Genomic DNA, 15,927 nt, shown 5'->3' with positions numbered 1-15,927 from the left:
CGCTGGCTCTGGCAGGCTGCAACTCTGCTACTGCGCCACTGTGCTGTCTTCATGTACAACAGTAACTAACAGAATGCACACAAAATAGAAATGGAAAGAAAGTGAGTTTTCATTCATATAATCCCTATACAGGACCTCATGATGTCTTCAAATGCTTACCAGCTGAAGTGATTCTTTTGACAGTGTTTATGTCACTGTCGGAAACTCAGATCTAATTTGCACACATTTCACGAATTGGAAGGTGGTATTGATCAGATTACCTAGTGATTCATCTACATTGATTGAACTATAAATACTGGCTAAAATACCTCAGGATAGAACAATGGGATCTTTTTCATCTGCTATCTGAGCGGAGACAGAGTCAGCTTATCATACGCAATTAAAACAGCCGTCCTGACAGCATGGGGTGGCGCAGTGGCAGAGTTAGTAGACCAACTTCCTCACAGTGCCAGAGGCGTATCCCTTGCACCTGCTTCTCGTTATCACCCAACAAACAGCTAACAACGGCCTGTTTCCTTTATCATCGTTACTTGTTTGCATATCTTTTATTCATTGTTCTTTATCTCTCCACATCATCATCTATATCTCTCATTTCCCTTATCCTTAACCAGCCTGAAAAAGGGTCTCGACCCGAAACGTCACCCATTCCTTCTCTCCAGAGATGCTGCCTGTTCCGCTGAGTTACCCCAGCATTTTGTGTCCATCTTCAAGTGCAGTCTGATGGAGCCTGCATATTCTTCCTATGACAATGTGGGTTTCCTCTGTGCTCCAGTAATGTTCCACATCCCAAAGACACGCAGGTTAGCAGGTTAAATTGCCACCTTCAATTATGCCTTTTGTGTCGGCAAGTGGTAGAATCTGGGGAGGGCTGACAAGATTCCAGGGAGAATTAAAAAAATTAATATAGAATGACTGTAAATAGGCAGTTAACTCAGGGGTAGACAAAAGTGCTGGAGAAACTCAGTGGGTGAGGCACCATCGGAAATTGGAAGTCAATGTTCAAGCCACTGGGGTAGAAACTGCCCAAGCGAACTATGAGGTGCTGCTCCTACAATTTCTGGTGGTCCTCACTCTGGCCATGGAGGAGGCCCAGGGCAGAAAGGTCAGATTCGGAATGGGAGGGGGAGTTGAAGTGCTGAGCCACCGGGAGATCAGGTTGGTTATTGCGCACCAAGCAGAGGTGTTCGGCGAAGCGATCGCCAAGCCTACGCTTGGTCTCACTGATGTAGATCAGCTGACATATAGAGCAGCGGATGTAATGTTGACTCCTTGGGCCTGTTTCTGTGCTGTATGACTCTATGACACTGGCCCCATTCTACAATAGACTACCAATCTAGAGTTTTGTATTCAGTTCTTTGGAGTAGAATTGAATTGGGGGTTGATGCTGGCACATGCAACTGGGTCCTGAACTTTCTGTCGCAACGGCAGCAGACAGTCAGGGTGGGCAGTAGGACATCAAAAACCATAGCCGTGAGCACTGGCTCACCACAAGGCTGTGTCCTAAGCCCCCTCCTGTTTAGTCTGCTGACACATGACTGTACTGCCAGACTCAATAACAACTTCATCAACAAGTTCGCTGATGACACAACAGTGGTGGGTCTCATCAGTGACAATGATGAATCGGCGTACAGGATGGAGGTGGAGCTGCTCACAGGTTGGTGCAAATCCCACAACCTCATTCTTAACGTGGGAAAAACTAAGGAGATGGTGGTTGACTTCAGGAGGGCGGGGAAACAACACCACACACCTCTGCACGTCGACGGAGCTGATGTGGAAAGGGTCTGCAGCATGAAGTTCTTAGGACTACATCTGTCTGATGACCTGACGTCCACGGCCAACACCACAGCTCTGGTCAAGAGAGCCCAGCAGCGACTTCACCCTCTCCGAAGACTACGTAAAGCAGGCCTCCCCACCACACACCTACGGACTTTTTATAGGGGGACTGTCGAGAGCACACTGACATACGGCATCACTTCCTGGTTCGGGAGCTGCAAGGCGTACGAACGGCACCAACTGGACAGGATAGTGAAGACCGCAAGCAGGATTATTGGTGCTCCACTCCCCTTCCTGCTGGACATATACAGGAAGAGATGTATCAACAGAGCCATCTCCATCATCAAAGACCCTTACCACCCATCGCATGACATTTTCTCCATCCTCCCATCTGGGAAGAGGTACAGGAGCATTAGCTGCAAAACCAGCAGGATGCTCCTCAGCTTCTTCCCACAGGCTATAAGACTGTTAAATGGACTTTGCCCCCTGCCAAATATCGCGCACAAACCCCCACACTGCAGCAGAGCCACTGTTGTGCCGCTGCCGGTCGGAACGGCTGTTGAATGTTTAGTAGAGTGTTAAATTTGTTCATGACATGTATTTTTTATTTTTATTTCTATTTATTTTTTCATGTACACTGAATGGACACTGGTTGAGCAACGTTTTTTTGTTTCCTCTGGGTATGCGAATACTCAGGAAATGACAATAAAGATATACAATACAATACAATACAACAATTGAATTGAATTGAATACTTTATTGTCACATTTGACAAGTCACAGTGAAATTCTCTGCCTGCAGACCCAAGGTATGCAAATAGTGGCCATGTAAAGGGCGCTGACAATGTTACAAAGTACCCCACGTCATGTCCTCCTTTGTTCATCACCGCCCCCCCCCTCCCCCTCCCTTCCCCTCCAACTCCCCCCCCCCCCTTGCCCCCTCCCTCACAATGGTCCACCCAACACCCAGTCCTCCTTTGTACTTCTTCCCTCACTGTGGTTCCCCTTCTCTCCAGGTCCATGTTTGCTCTCCCCTCCCTCATGGTGGTCCCCCATCACCGGGTCCTCCTTTGTTGCCGGCAGCGGCTCCACTGGCTCCATCAACATTACAGGCGGCCGGCATCTACCCGACTTGCGACAAAGCAGAACCATTCATCTGTGCTATCATCCCTAGCAAGACTGCAAAACTTAGCGCTTTGCCCTTTCCCCCTCGAAAATAGTTAACATGACTCAATAGCTAAAATGGTTCAATTGGATAATTTGAGGTGGGAAACTAACATATTCCTTCCTCCTCTGCCACTGAGTAATCCCTCCACACTTGACTAGTGCAAAAACCTTGTGAAGATAATGATAGTTACATTGCCCACTACTTATTTCCCAATGTACAGCGGAGCTGAAATTCCTCCTTTAACACGAGGGAGAATCTCTTGCCCTTCACTGGAAAGCCTTTGAAATAATAGTCATGATTTTACCTGGAAACTGTTAATTTGACAGAGAAAAAAAACGAGTGCATGAGACATCATTGGAGTTCTTTGTGAGTTTGGAATCAATACACAGTATCATTGTGCTGATCAAATATTAATAGGAATATACTGTAATTCCTAACTTCACCTGGTTGTTTCCATGACACCAGCAAACTGCATGACTCTGAGTTGATGGAAGGTTTTAACAACGGGAACAGAGTTTGAGGTTCAGAAATCCTATAAGTTGTGATGAAGCTGATGAAAGATTAATCAGAAGGATATAACGGCTCTCTTTAATGTGGGGTAGAGCTGATAGAAATCCCGGTAAATCCCCTGCCCATAAGGCTCGCATGGAATATCAGTGATTGCAGCAAGCAAAAAAAAAAAATCTATCCTTCTTAGCTGAGATTTTAAACAAATTGCCAAAATGTTCTTTTGACTAATAAGCTAAGAAATATCTACTCCTCAGGTGCCAAATTGGACTATATAAAATGTTGCTGGGGAAAACCGAGAATGTCGCTATTTTTGCAAAGAGTATTTCTATAAGTGCTCAATCCAATCTCATCTCTGGATCTTTATCTGCCTCCGATTCCTTTCCTGAAAGCACTGGCAGTTTGCTCTATTTGAACGGGGCCAGACTCTTTTCTAAATCTATTCTATTATTAATGGCTTTCTGGATTTAATCTTTTACACCTGGGGAGATGATTTAACTCATAAAGGCACTGTATCTATGCCCATCTATGCCTTCATCTGATACCTACTGTATGTGAAGTGAGGAAGGGGGTTGAAGAGGGTCCATGAGGCAGTGTATTTACATCTATTTGAATTAGTTTAGTTTAGTTTAGTTTAGTTTAGTTTAGTTTAGTTTAGTTTAGTTTAGTTTAGTTTGGTTTAGAGAAACAGCACGGAAACAGGCCCTTTGGCCCACCGTGTCCGCACCGACCAGCGATCCCCGCACACTAACGCAAGCCTACACACACGAGGGACAATTTACACTTATACTCAAGCCAATTAACCCACAAACCTATACATTTGTACAGGTCCTGCTCAGAGAAAACCCACGCAGGTCACGGGGAGTACGTACGAACCCTAAACAGACAGTACCCGTTGTCAGGATGGAACGCGAGTCTCCAGCGCTGCAAGCGTTGAAAGGCAGCAACTTTACCGCTGTGGCACCGTGCCGCCCATGTTTACGAAAAATTTGTTCAGTAAACTGATATTTACTAAAAAAATTGCCGTTTTGTCCAAGCTTTTGGATACCTCACCTTCCTATTCCTTACTCCTTTCAATCTGAAGAGAGGCCCCAACCCCAAATGTCACCTGTCTATTCCTTCCGCAGATGCTGCCTGACCTGTTGAATTTCTCCAGCACGTTGTGGTTTGCTTATGGGTCCTCATATGGTTAAATGACAACAAATCATCATATTCTGCTTTGCTTTGTTGAAGGTCACTGTTATTGGGGCATGTTTGTGGATCTAAACTACAACTGAAACTACTCTCACCTAGTTCACCATAGCAACCGGTCAAGCAATGGAAGGTAGACAAAAGTGCTGGAGACTGGAACAGGGTCTAGCAAATGGATATTTGCAGCGCAGTGTTAGAAAAGGGACAGTTAATCTCATTTAGTTGATTAACTTAAAGTTAATAGTTGCAATTCAATTCTAGTAATAACACATTTAAGAAGTGTTGGTGTCGTCACTTGGGCTCATTCTGACTTTAAAATCAAAGTTGGTCGTGAAATTCCATTGCTCCTTTCTGTAATTACCTGAATTTATTGGCTTGGCGGTAAAGGTTTTGACCACAAAATGTGCTGCACAGCTCCCAATTGTGGATGATTTAGGTGCTGAATTGGTTCCAGCGTGTGTGCGGGTCACACCTGTTGCCAGTTTGGGTAGAGCACGACAGCCTGTGATATCATTAAGCACTCAATGTGTATGGACCAGGCAGGTAAACAATGAGCTCTGCCATTTTGAAACCTCGCTTTGCTCAGTGACTGAAAGGAACCTCCTCTAGCACAGTATTTGCAAATGAATTCCTGATTCATTTCCAATGGACATTAATACAACCAGTGCCAGGTGATTTCGTAATTATTAATAATTTGCCAGGAGCTGAGAAAATGATCTCAACTTCAAAGCCACGGCAAAAAAAGCAATTGCTAATAAGGATAGGAACTTTGATAGAATGATATGGGGGATGAGTGAAGGCTCACCGGTTAGGACAGGCTGCGCTTAGGAGGAGAGGTGGGTTCTCAATAGGAGGCCATATCACTCTTGATTAATTATCCATCATGCAACTTAATGAAGAGCTATGTGTGATCCATTGAGGAGGCTTTGAAGGAAGTGTGCCAAATAGTGTTTCAGCAGTTCCTCTACTTCAAACCTACTTTGACCATGATTCTTGTCATCTGCCCTGATATTTCCTCGGGTCATTCAGCATCTGTAGAGAGAGAACCAGATTTATTGTTTTTAGTTCAAAGCATCGTAGCTCCGTTGACAAATGGATGTTTGACAAATGAACAGAGATAGATAGATGGTTACACAAAAAAGCTGGAGAAACTCAGCGGGTGCAGCAGCATGCAAGCATGCTGCTGCACCCGCTGAGTTTCCCCAGCTTTTTTGTGTAACCTTCGATTCTCCAGCATCTGCAGTTCCTTCTTAAACAGAGATATATAGATTCTTGATTAGTACAGGTGTCAGGGGTTATGGGGAGAAGGCAGGAGAATGGGGTTAGGAAGGATAGATAGATCATCCATGATTGAATGGTGGAGTAGACTTGATGGGCCGAATGGACGAATTCTGCTCCTATCACTTTTGACCTTATGACAGCTCATCACTCGGAAGGTTTCTTACTCCTCAGTGAGAGTCTGATCTATTGAGTATTTCTGGCATTTTGGGTTTATTACTTTGCCTGCAGTTGCATTATTTTGCTTTTTAAAATGTTTGTTCATATCACTCAGTGCCAAGCGCTGTTTAATAATCCTCCTGTGAAGCAGCTTGGTGAGTTTGCTTCTGGAGAGGGAAGTAGGCAGGCACACACACACATGAAGACCAGACAGATGACAGACATTTATAAACAATAATGCATAGAGCTTGAAACGCAAAGAGGCAGAGGAGGTAGTTGAGGCTGGCACTTTCCAAACGTTTAAGAAACAGTAAAGGGCCTGTTCCACTGACGCGACCATTACAGGCGACTGCTGGCACCCGTGAGAGGTCGCCGAAATTGTCAACATGTTGAAAATTCAGCGGCGACCACCAGAAAGATGCTACGACTCTCTGGAGACCTCTCATGACCATAGGAGGCCTCTCACGACCATGCAGCCTATATGGTTGTGTGAGGTCTCCTATGGTCGTCAGAGGTCTCCAAAGAGTCGTAGCATCTTTCTGGTCGCCGCTGAATTTTCAACATGTTGACAATTTCGGCGACCTACAAAGTTCGCGTAAGTGGGACAGGCCCTTTAGGCGGACACATGGATAGGACAGGTTTGGAGGGAGATGGGCCAAACACAGGCAGGTGGGACTAGTGTTGCTGGGACATGTTGTGGAATGTGGAGGAGACGGAAGAGAAAGACACAATGAAATAGGAAGCAGGTAAAGTATAAGCTTTCTGAGGCCCCGAAACCTGGTGAAAGATCAAAGGGAGTTGATGTTAAGGGTACTGAATATACCACTAGCAGGAGCTCTGAAGGGGAAAAATCTCCATCCCTCCCTAACTCCTGTTCATCTTGGGCTATCCAACCCTTGAGGCGTGTTTTACAGAACTGCACTGAGCATCATCTGTTTCAGGAGGTCCTCTCCTCTTGCTGCTTATGCTGGGTGTAAACCAGGCCAGACCAGAGTTATTTTTTTGGCCAATGTTAGTAAGAGACTCTCTTAGCCTTAGTGGGAGAAATCAAAAGTCCATAGGCGAAACACTGTAGATGCTGGAAATCTGAAATAAGACAGGAAATCTTTTACTTTCCCTTCAAATAGTTTTGTTTCTCTGTGAAAATTGAAACCTAACATCCTCGCCTGGAACAAGTGAAAATAAGAAATTATAATAAGAATGCAGTAAGATATGAACTTGTGTAGGAAGGAACTGCAGATGCTTTGTTTAAACTGTAGAGAGACACAAAAAGCTGGAGTAACAGGCATCATCTGTGGAGAGAAGGAATGGGTGACGTTTTGGGTCGAGACCCTTCTTCAGACTGATATCAGGGGTAGGGTTGCCAACTTTCTCACTCCCAAACAAAGGTCAAAAGGTCAAAATAAGGCACAAATTCCCGACGGCAATTCGTTGACTGACTTGGCCGTGATGAGTTGGCCCGGGTGCTGGACTGCACACAAAGCCCAGCCGGCGGGCCAGCTGAGGAGGTTTAGCCCACTCGACATCGCGCGCTCGACAGCCCACTCGACAAGTCCGACACCCCATCCAACTCATGAACCAATGATCGGCCATGAGAAAAGGGGTGGTGGTGTCGGCGGTAAGCGAAGGTATGATGGTCGGACAACTGGCAACGGGCGAGGCGCTGCTGTTGCACTCCACAGGCTGCACTACATCGGGATGTGTGAGGTGGGGCCAGACGCGGCGTTCCGACCCGACAGTCCCCTCGATTCGAGCAATAGCAGTCAAATACGAGACAATGGCGGTCCCGTATGGGACAAACCAATTTAGCCCAAACTACAGGATGTCCCAGTTAAATACGGGGCAGTTAGCAACCCTAGTCAGGGAAGAGGGAGGGATAAGAGACGATTCAAGATTCAAGATTCAATTTAATTGTCGCATGATCCAGTTAAGGTACAGTGAAATGTGAGTTACAAGGGTAAGGTGTGAAAACAGGACAAAGGGAATCGAGATCAAGGAAAATGTAGAGTAGATCATTGTTAGCAAAGATCCTATAGTGGAGCAAGATAGATCACTCCTGCTAAATGCAATGGGTTGACGTGTAGTGCGCAACGGAGCAGAACGTGGGCCTTTTTTTCATCCATTTCCATAACCCGACCTGACCCGACCCGACTCGCAGTGTAATCAACATTGTGGGAGAACAGTTTGTGTCAATAAATTAGAATTCTGAAAATGAGGAGATTTCTACCAAATAACTTTTATTTTTACTAGGATGTTTCCGTAACCGGTTTCCGTCTCCGCACTAGTATCTTTGCTCCGCTATGGGATCTTTGATGCAAAGACGGAAGCCGGTTGCGAAAATGGGGCCGAAAATTACCCATGAATCTGCCCTTGACCGTACTACATCTTTTTCGTCGAGTGATCTATCTTGTTTGCTAGAGGATCTTTGATTGTTAGCTGGGAGAAGGTAACAATTAAACCAAACAGATAAAATGTAGTCAGTAAGACTGGTCGGAGAACTGGGAAGGCGGAGGGATAGAGAGAGAGGGAAAGCAAGGATTACTTGATGTAAATGAACTAACTTGAAGTTATGAACCTGTCCTGATTCTAAATGCGTTTGTACTCAATATTCCACTATTTTTATAATTGAAGGGGGCAGAGTTGGTTGCTCATGTACAAAACAAAATGCAATTATTACAGTCAAGTAACTACAATAATTTGTTGGCTAAGTAAGCACTAGTGGTGCAAAAATGATTTTCAGGGAACACATGCTACTCTCATAAATTTTGTTTGTTAACATTTGTTGCTGTGTTTTCAGTATTTTCAAATGACTCAGCATCTGAAGCCAAAGATTAATTATTCTGGTACAAAAGCCAACTGCTGCAGGTGCTGGAAATCTTAAAGTACAAAGCAGAAAATGCTGCAAATTGTCGCAGAGTCAAGTAGCATCTATGGAGCTAGAAAAGAGGCACCAATTCAGGTCAATGATCTTCCATCAGCAACTCTCTCAGGCCTGGATGGAGTGGATGTGGAGAGGATGTTTCCACTAGCCTTTAGTCAGAGGGTGATGAACCTGTGGAATTCTTTGCCACAGAAGGCTGTGGAAGCCAAGTCAGTGGATATTTTTAAGGCATAGATAGATAGATTCTTGATTAGTACGGGTGTCAGGGGTTATGGGGAGAAGGCAGGAGAGTTGGGTTGGGAGGGAGAGATAGATCAGCCATGATTGAACGGTGGAGTAGATTCAATGGGCCGAATGGCCTAATTCTGCTCCTATCACTCATGACCTTATCTTACTAGGTTGGCAGATGCCCAATCTAAGATAAACATGAGTTCTCAGCTGGTATTTTCTCAGTTGAAGAGAATATCCCCCTCAGTTCCCCAGCATGTTGTATTCACATTCTGGAAACAGGAGCGATATGTGTACCCGTTGCCAGTGACGCCCACATCATGTGGATGAGCAAAAAATATTATCACAAGTATTCTAACGCATTTTGTTTAAATACTGGCCGATGATTTGATTTAAGATGTTTCAATTCTAAGTTTGTCAGAACTCCTTGCGGCAAATTCAGGCCATAACTAAATGCTCCCATGTTTCCTGCAGTGTATCTTCACCTTGGACTTCCAATTATATCTCCAGGGCAGTAATCAGACAATACTCCAAAGTATGATCGAATGGTGGAGTTGACTTGATGGGCCGAATGGCCTAACTCTGCTCCTATCACAAGAAATGATGAACTTATGGGAACTGGGAAAAGATGGAAATCAGTAGGTTTACATATAGAGGTGGGTAAACGAGAGGGAGGAAAGAATAAAATGTGTTTATGATATGATGGAAGGCAGGTGACAAAGGGAACAAACGTCCTGCAGTGAAGGGGATGTCAGTGGGGAAACTAAAGAACAGGTGTAACAGACCTCGGGTGGACTATGAGGGGAGAACTGGATATTTTTAGTGCCTTCCCTCACAGTGAATTCTGCTGTGGGGGGGACGTTTCATGTTGATTTCTATAGTGTACTGTTCTGTGTCTTTTTTATTTTTTCTCTTTTTTGTTTTGTATGGATTTATTGACATTTGATCTGTTCAATTAATTTAATCAATCTCTGTAAAGCACTTTGGTTCAAATACTGGTTTTGTTGAAAAGTGCTATATAAATAAAGATTATTATTATTATTATATGTATCCAGAAGTGACCCAGAAACAGAGTGATTCTGAATAGCTGAGAAATATGGGAGCAACTATTCATGGCCTGAATTTGTTGAACTTGTTGGCTGGTTAAGAAGTGCGGACAGACTGAGATTCTGCTAATCTTTATTGGAACGGTTCAGGAGGTGAAGAGACCAAGAGTGGAGGTAGGTGGACACACAATGCCGGAGTAACTCCGCCAGACAGGCAGCATCTGAAGAAGGGCTCGACCCAAAACCCGAAGACCAGTTCCTTCTCTCCAGAGATGCTGACTGGCCCGTTGAGTTACTCCAGCATTTTGTGTCTACCTTTATGTCCTTTGTCCTTTGTCCTTCATTGTTCGGCTGTACAGGAAAGCACCCTTAGGAGGAGACATGGGGTGGCTGAGGAGAGGAAGAGGGTGTTGCAGAGGTAATTGTATCTCCAGACTGTTGGGGGGAGATGCGGGAAGTTGTGTACTGTGGAGTCAGCATGCATAGAAATGGTGGAGGAATAGGACCACAGGTGATGGAGGATGTGGACTGAACTGCTGCCTTCCCTCACAGAGAAACGTTGATCCCGTGGTGTTTTTTTTGTGTGCTGCACAACTCAAATGGAATAGTAGGGTCGGCTGTACAGGGGGAGGGGGGGGAGGGGGTGGGGGTTGGGGGGAGATGGGGGGAAGTTGTGTACTGTGGAGTCAGCATGCAGAAATGGTGGAGGATGGCCTGAAGATGGTGGACTGGAAAGTAGGGATGGGGGGTTGGGGTGCGGGAGGCGGTGGGAGAACCTCCTGTAGGATGGGGAGGATCTAGGAGTACAGGTGCATGGAATCTTGAAGGTCAAATCACAGGTGGACTGATCAGTCTGAAGAAGGATTTCGGCCCGAAATGTTGCCTATTTCCTTTGCTCCTTAGATGTTGCTGCACCCGCTGAGTTTCTCCAGCACTTTTTTCTACCTATTAAGTATAGAAGTTGGGAGGTCACGTTGCAGTTGTATAAGAAGTTGGTGAGACCACATTTAGAATATTGTGTTCAGTTCTGGGCACCATGTTATAGTAAAGATATTGTCAAGCTTGAAAGGGTTCAAAAATGATTTACGTAGATGTTGCCAGGACTAGAGGGTGTGAGCTATTGGGAGAGGTTGAGTAGGCTGGGTCTCTATTCCACGGAGCGCAGGAGGATGAGGGGTGATCTTATAGAGGTGTGCAAAATCATGAGAGGAATAGATCGGGTAGATGCCCAGAGTAGGGGAATCGAGGACCAGAGGACATAGGTTCAAGGTAAAGGGAAAAGATTCAATAGGAATCTGAGGGGTAACTTTTTCACACAAAGGTTGGTGGGTGTATGGAACAAGCTGCCAGAGGAGGTAGTTGAGACTGGGACTATCCCATCATTTAAGAAACAGTTAGACAGGTACATGGATAGGACAGGTTTGGAGGGATATGGACCAAGCGCAGGCAGGTGGGACGAATGTAGCTGGGACATTGTTGGCTGGTATGGGCGAGTTGGGCCAAAGGGCCTGTTTCCACACTGTATCACTCTATGACTATGATCAAGAGTAGGGAATTACTCAAACCTCGTAAAATTCAGGGAATGATTCAAATCGTGTCACAGGAACCTCAGACAAGATAGCAGGAAGGCACGGTATAGATGCTGATATTGTCAGAGCCACTGTAACAGCAACAGAGGAATTTAATGAATGGAATAGATTTCTTACAGAAAGTGAGGGATGAGGAAATGTAATCAAGACACCTTTGGAAGTCAGGAAGCTAGAGATATCCGCGTGTGTTACTTTAAAATTGCTTTGTTAAGTCAATTTTAAATTACATTAAAAGCATGAATTATGAATTTTGTGCCATCAGTGTGCAATCCAACGTTACATATAATGATGACAAAAGAGAATAAGATGCAGTGACTGACATTATTCCCTTGGGCACTTGCGTAAGGTCTTGGTGATATGTTTGATCATAGGCCTGTATGGAGTGGATGTAGCCTCAGAATTTAAGGACGTTCCTTTGGGAAGGAGATGAGGAGGAATTTCTTTAGTTAGAGGGTGGTGAACCTGTGGAATTATTTGCCACGGAAGGCTGTGGTGGCCGTCAATGTATATTTTTAAGGCTGAGATAGAGAGATTCTTGATTAGTACGGATGTCAGGGGTTATGGGGAGAAGGCAGGAGAGTTGGGTTGGGAGGGAGAGATAGATCAGTCATGATTGAACGGCGGAGTAGATTCAATGGGCCGAATGGCCTAATTTTGCTCCTATCACTCATGACCTTATCTTACTAGGTTGGCAGTCCAATCTAAGATAAACATGAGTTCTCATTTGGTATTTTCTCAGTTGAAGAGAATATCCCCCTCAGTTCCCCAGCATGTTGTATTCACATTCTGGAAACAGGAGCGATATGTGTACCCATTGCCAGTGACGCCCACATCATGTGGATGAGCAAAAAATATTATCACAAGTATTCTAACGCGTTTTGTTTAAATACTGGCCGATGATTTGATTTAAGATGTTTCAATTCTAAGTTTGTCAAAACCATTTGTGGCAAATTCAGGCCAAATCTAAATGCTCCCATGTTTCCTGCAGTGTATCTTCACCTTGGACTTCCAACTATATCTCCAGGGCAGTAATCAGACAATACTCCAAAGTATGATCGAATGGTGGAGTTGACTTGATGGGCCGAATGGCCTAACTCTGCTCCTATCACAAGAAATGATGAACTTATGGGAACTGGGAAAAGATGGAAATCAGTAGGTTAACAAATAGAAATGGGCAAACGAGAGGGTTGGAAAGAATAAAATGGAAGGTTTATCGTAGGATGGAATGAATGGATGTCTCCAGGGGATTAATCAGACATTATTCCAAAGTAGCGGGCACTTCAGGAATCGTGTTTTCAATTGGAAGAGAATATGTGGGAAAATACTCCTCGAGAAACGTTAGGTTTAAAATAGTCTTCACTCATTTTAACAGGACCCTTAATGCTCAGGAGGACAAGTGGGGCTGAAGAGGTGGAGGTGAGAAAAGACCATGACAATCAGGGCTGGCCACAAATTACCACGGGCAGGGCGATGGAGCAGTCTGAAGAAGGGTCTCGAACCAACACGTCACCCATTCCCCCTCTCCAGAGGTAGTGCCCCTCCCGCTGAGTACAACTTTTTGCGTCTCTCTTCAGGCTTGGTGGGCCCATTGTTGGCTCTGGAAGGTGTCATCTCTGGAGGAAGACAATGTGGAGAACTGAGGAACTGGTGAAACCACCGGGGGCGGGGGGAGACACGGGGGGGGGGGGGGGGGGGGGGGGGGGGGGGGGGGGGGGACGAAAGGGGCAAGGGAGAGAGGGGAGTCCAGGGAGTGCAGGTAGAAGTTACTTATTTAGCTTTCAAAATAAATAGCCAAATGTTTGAAGACATGCACAACTACATGCCTTCCACTGTCAACATCGCACTGATATTCGTGGTATTGCAGCCCTCCCTGGAGTGGGCCATTAGTAGTCATGCCGTCAACGTAATGGAGGATTTCATCCTGATGCGGGTGAATTTCAAAGATCACTGCATAATGTGTTGAAGATATTCAACTGTTCCACTAAATCCATTATCATAGATACTGAGCGGCAATTGAATCCAAAGGAAGCTCATTAGACTCATATCTGCCATACATTTACACTTAGCAGTGCCATAGGCATTCCAGTCTGGGTGAAATTAAAGGATTTAAGCTAATTGCAAAGAGCACAGCTGTGGCACATTGGGCACTTTAGTTTAGTTTAGTTTAGTTTAGAGATTCAGCGCGGAAACAGGCCCTTTGGCCCACCGAGCCAACACAGACCAGTGATCCCCGTACATTGACTCTGCCCTACACACACTAGGGATAATCTTACATTTATTCCAAGCCAACTAACCTACAAACCCGTATGTCTTTGGAGTGTGGGAGGAAACTGAAGATCTCGTAGAAAGCCCACACAGGTCACGGGGAGAATGTACAAACTGCATACACACACCATCTGTAGTCAGGATCGAATCCCTGGTCTCTGCCGCTGTAAGGCAGTAGCTCTATCATTGTGTCACTGTGCTTCCTTGCACTGTGTTTGGTGTTGGGGTATCCTGTCATGGAGTCCAGGCTAAAGGGTTAAACAATCTGCCACTGTTTGAGGCAGTGCAGCGTAGGTTCACCAGTCCACCCTGGGATGGCGGGACTGTCATTTGAGGAAAGATTGAAAACACTAGGCTTGTATTCACTGGAGTTTAGAAGGATGGGGGGGACCTTATAGAAACATATAAAAGGGGAGCAGAGTGTAGTTAGAAGTTACTGAAAAATGAGTGAATTCAACATTCATATTGTTGGGTTGTAAGCTACCCAAGCGAAATATAAGGTGCTGATCCTCCAATTTGTATTTGTCCTTACCTCAGCAGTTAGCTGACTCTGATCCTCATGATTAAATGGCAAAGTAGATTTGATGGGCTGAATGGCCTAATTCTGTCCCTATCACTTACGAACACTCAGCAAACTGGGAAATGTCAGACCGCACGTCTATGGGAACGTGGGGCGGGCGGGAAGCACGCCTTATTTCTCTGCCACAGATCCAATGCAATTAAATTCCACACTGGACTTCAGAGAACACGATGAAGTGCCAGATAAAGGAGTCTCTTTAATATGCAGATCAGAGAAAATTAGTGGGGAGAATAAGAGGCAACACTTTGAATAAATACCATGCAAATTATCTGTGGGAGCGAGTGTTGCTGCTCTTGCAATCAGGCTGGTGCATTATCCTGTTCAACGTACCGATGGCTCGATTGTTAATTTGTGCTCATCCCTTTGTTCAACGATGTACCAGGAGAGTCACCCTCACCCCTTCCAACCAAAGCATATTCTTTGCAAAGATGTCAAATTGGACGAGCATCTTTAATTTCTCTGATGTATTGTTTTATCCATTGGAAAAGGGCAACCCCCACAGGAACAGGCCGTACTGTGGATGGTTTATGATTATATTTTATTCACGGTCATCGCTTTATTGTACTGTGGGCATGGCAGTAGAATGCCACATGAATGTTTTCCAACTGGACTGAAATCACAAAGGCGGAATTGTTGGGACTGAGCACAGGGTTCGAGTGAAACAATCTCCTATTGTGTCAGCTCAGGTTAACATGGTGTATCGCTGTTGGCTCCGTACCCAATGCTAATTGTTCCAGGTCACTGTATTGTGTAGCTTGCATGTACTATTTCTTTTCACTAATGAGCTTTACCTGTTAAGTGGAAAGACAGTCTCCTCTATGGACGTGGGTAGAGATGGTGATTAATGCTTTTCACAAGTTGTGTTCAAAATGAATATTTTGTGCTCTCCTCTTAAATGTTTTGCAGACCAGACACAGATGAATAATGCAGGCACAACCTACCCCCTGATCTCACAGATGGCCCAACCTCATTCCTATTCCACCTTGGCCCAAGGTTCTCACTCCTTTGAACAGCAAGTCCCTGGCAAGGAGCTGAACAAGTATGCCTCACTAAAAGCTGTGGGTAAGTCATTGAGAGTGCTACACAATACCTTGTGAGTGACCCTTCATTTGCATGGATCATGTCAGACCGTATTTTAATCTTTGTTTATCAGTAGATTTGCAAACACCTCCGCCAAAATCTGCACAACAATCCCCAGTGTGGGGATTTTAAGGTAATTTTAAGAAGAATTAAGGCAATTCTTTAAATTGTTCCATCCGTCCT

General features: G+C 44.9%; 1 protein-coding gene across 1 annotated transcript in view; it reads left to right on the top strand.

Moving 5' to 3' along the window:
• Window positions 1–15,927, top strand: part of shisa9a (shisa family member 9a) — a 316,938-nt gene that overhangs the window by 268,155 nt on the left and 32,856 nt on the right. Inside the window, exon 4 of the mRNA XM_055651847.1 lies at window positions 15,571–15,726. Within this exon, the coding sequence (XP_055507822.1) occupies window positions 15,571–15,726 (156 nt within the window). The remainder of the gene's footprint in view (window positions 1–15,570; window positions 15,727–15,927) is intronic.

This window comes from Leucoraja erinacea, chromosome 20 (genome assembly GCF_028641065.1).
Source record: "Leucoraja erinacea ecotype New England chromosome 20, Leri_hhj_1, whole genome shotgun sequence".
Lineage (NCBI taxonomy): Eukaryota > Metazoa > Chordata > Chondrichthyes > Rajiformes > Rajidae > Leucoraja > Leucoraja erinaceus.
This window is presented reverse-complemented; position numbering and strand designations above follow the sequence as displayed.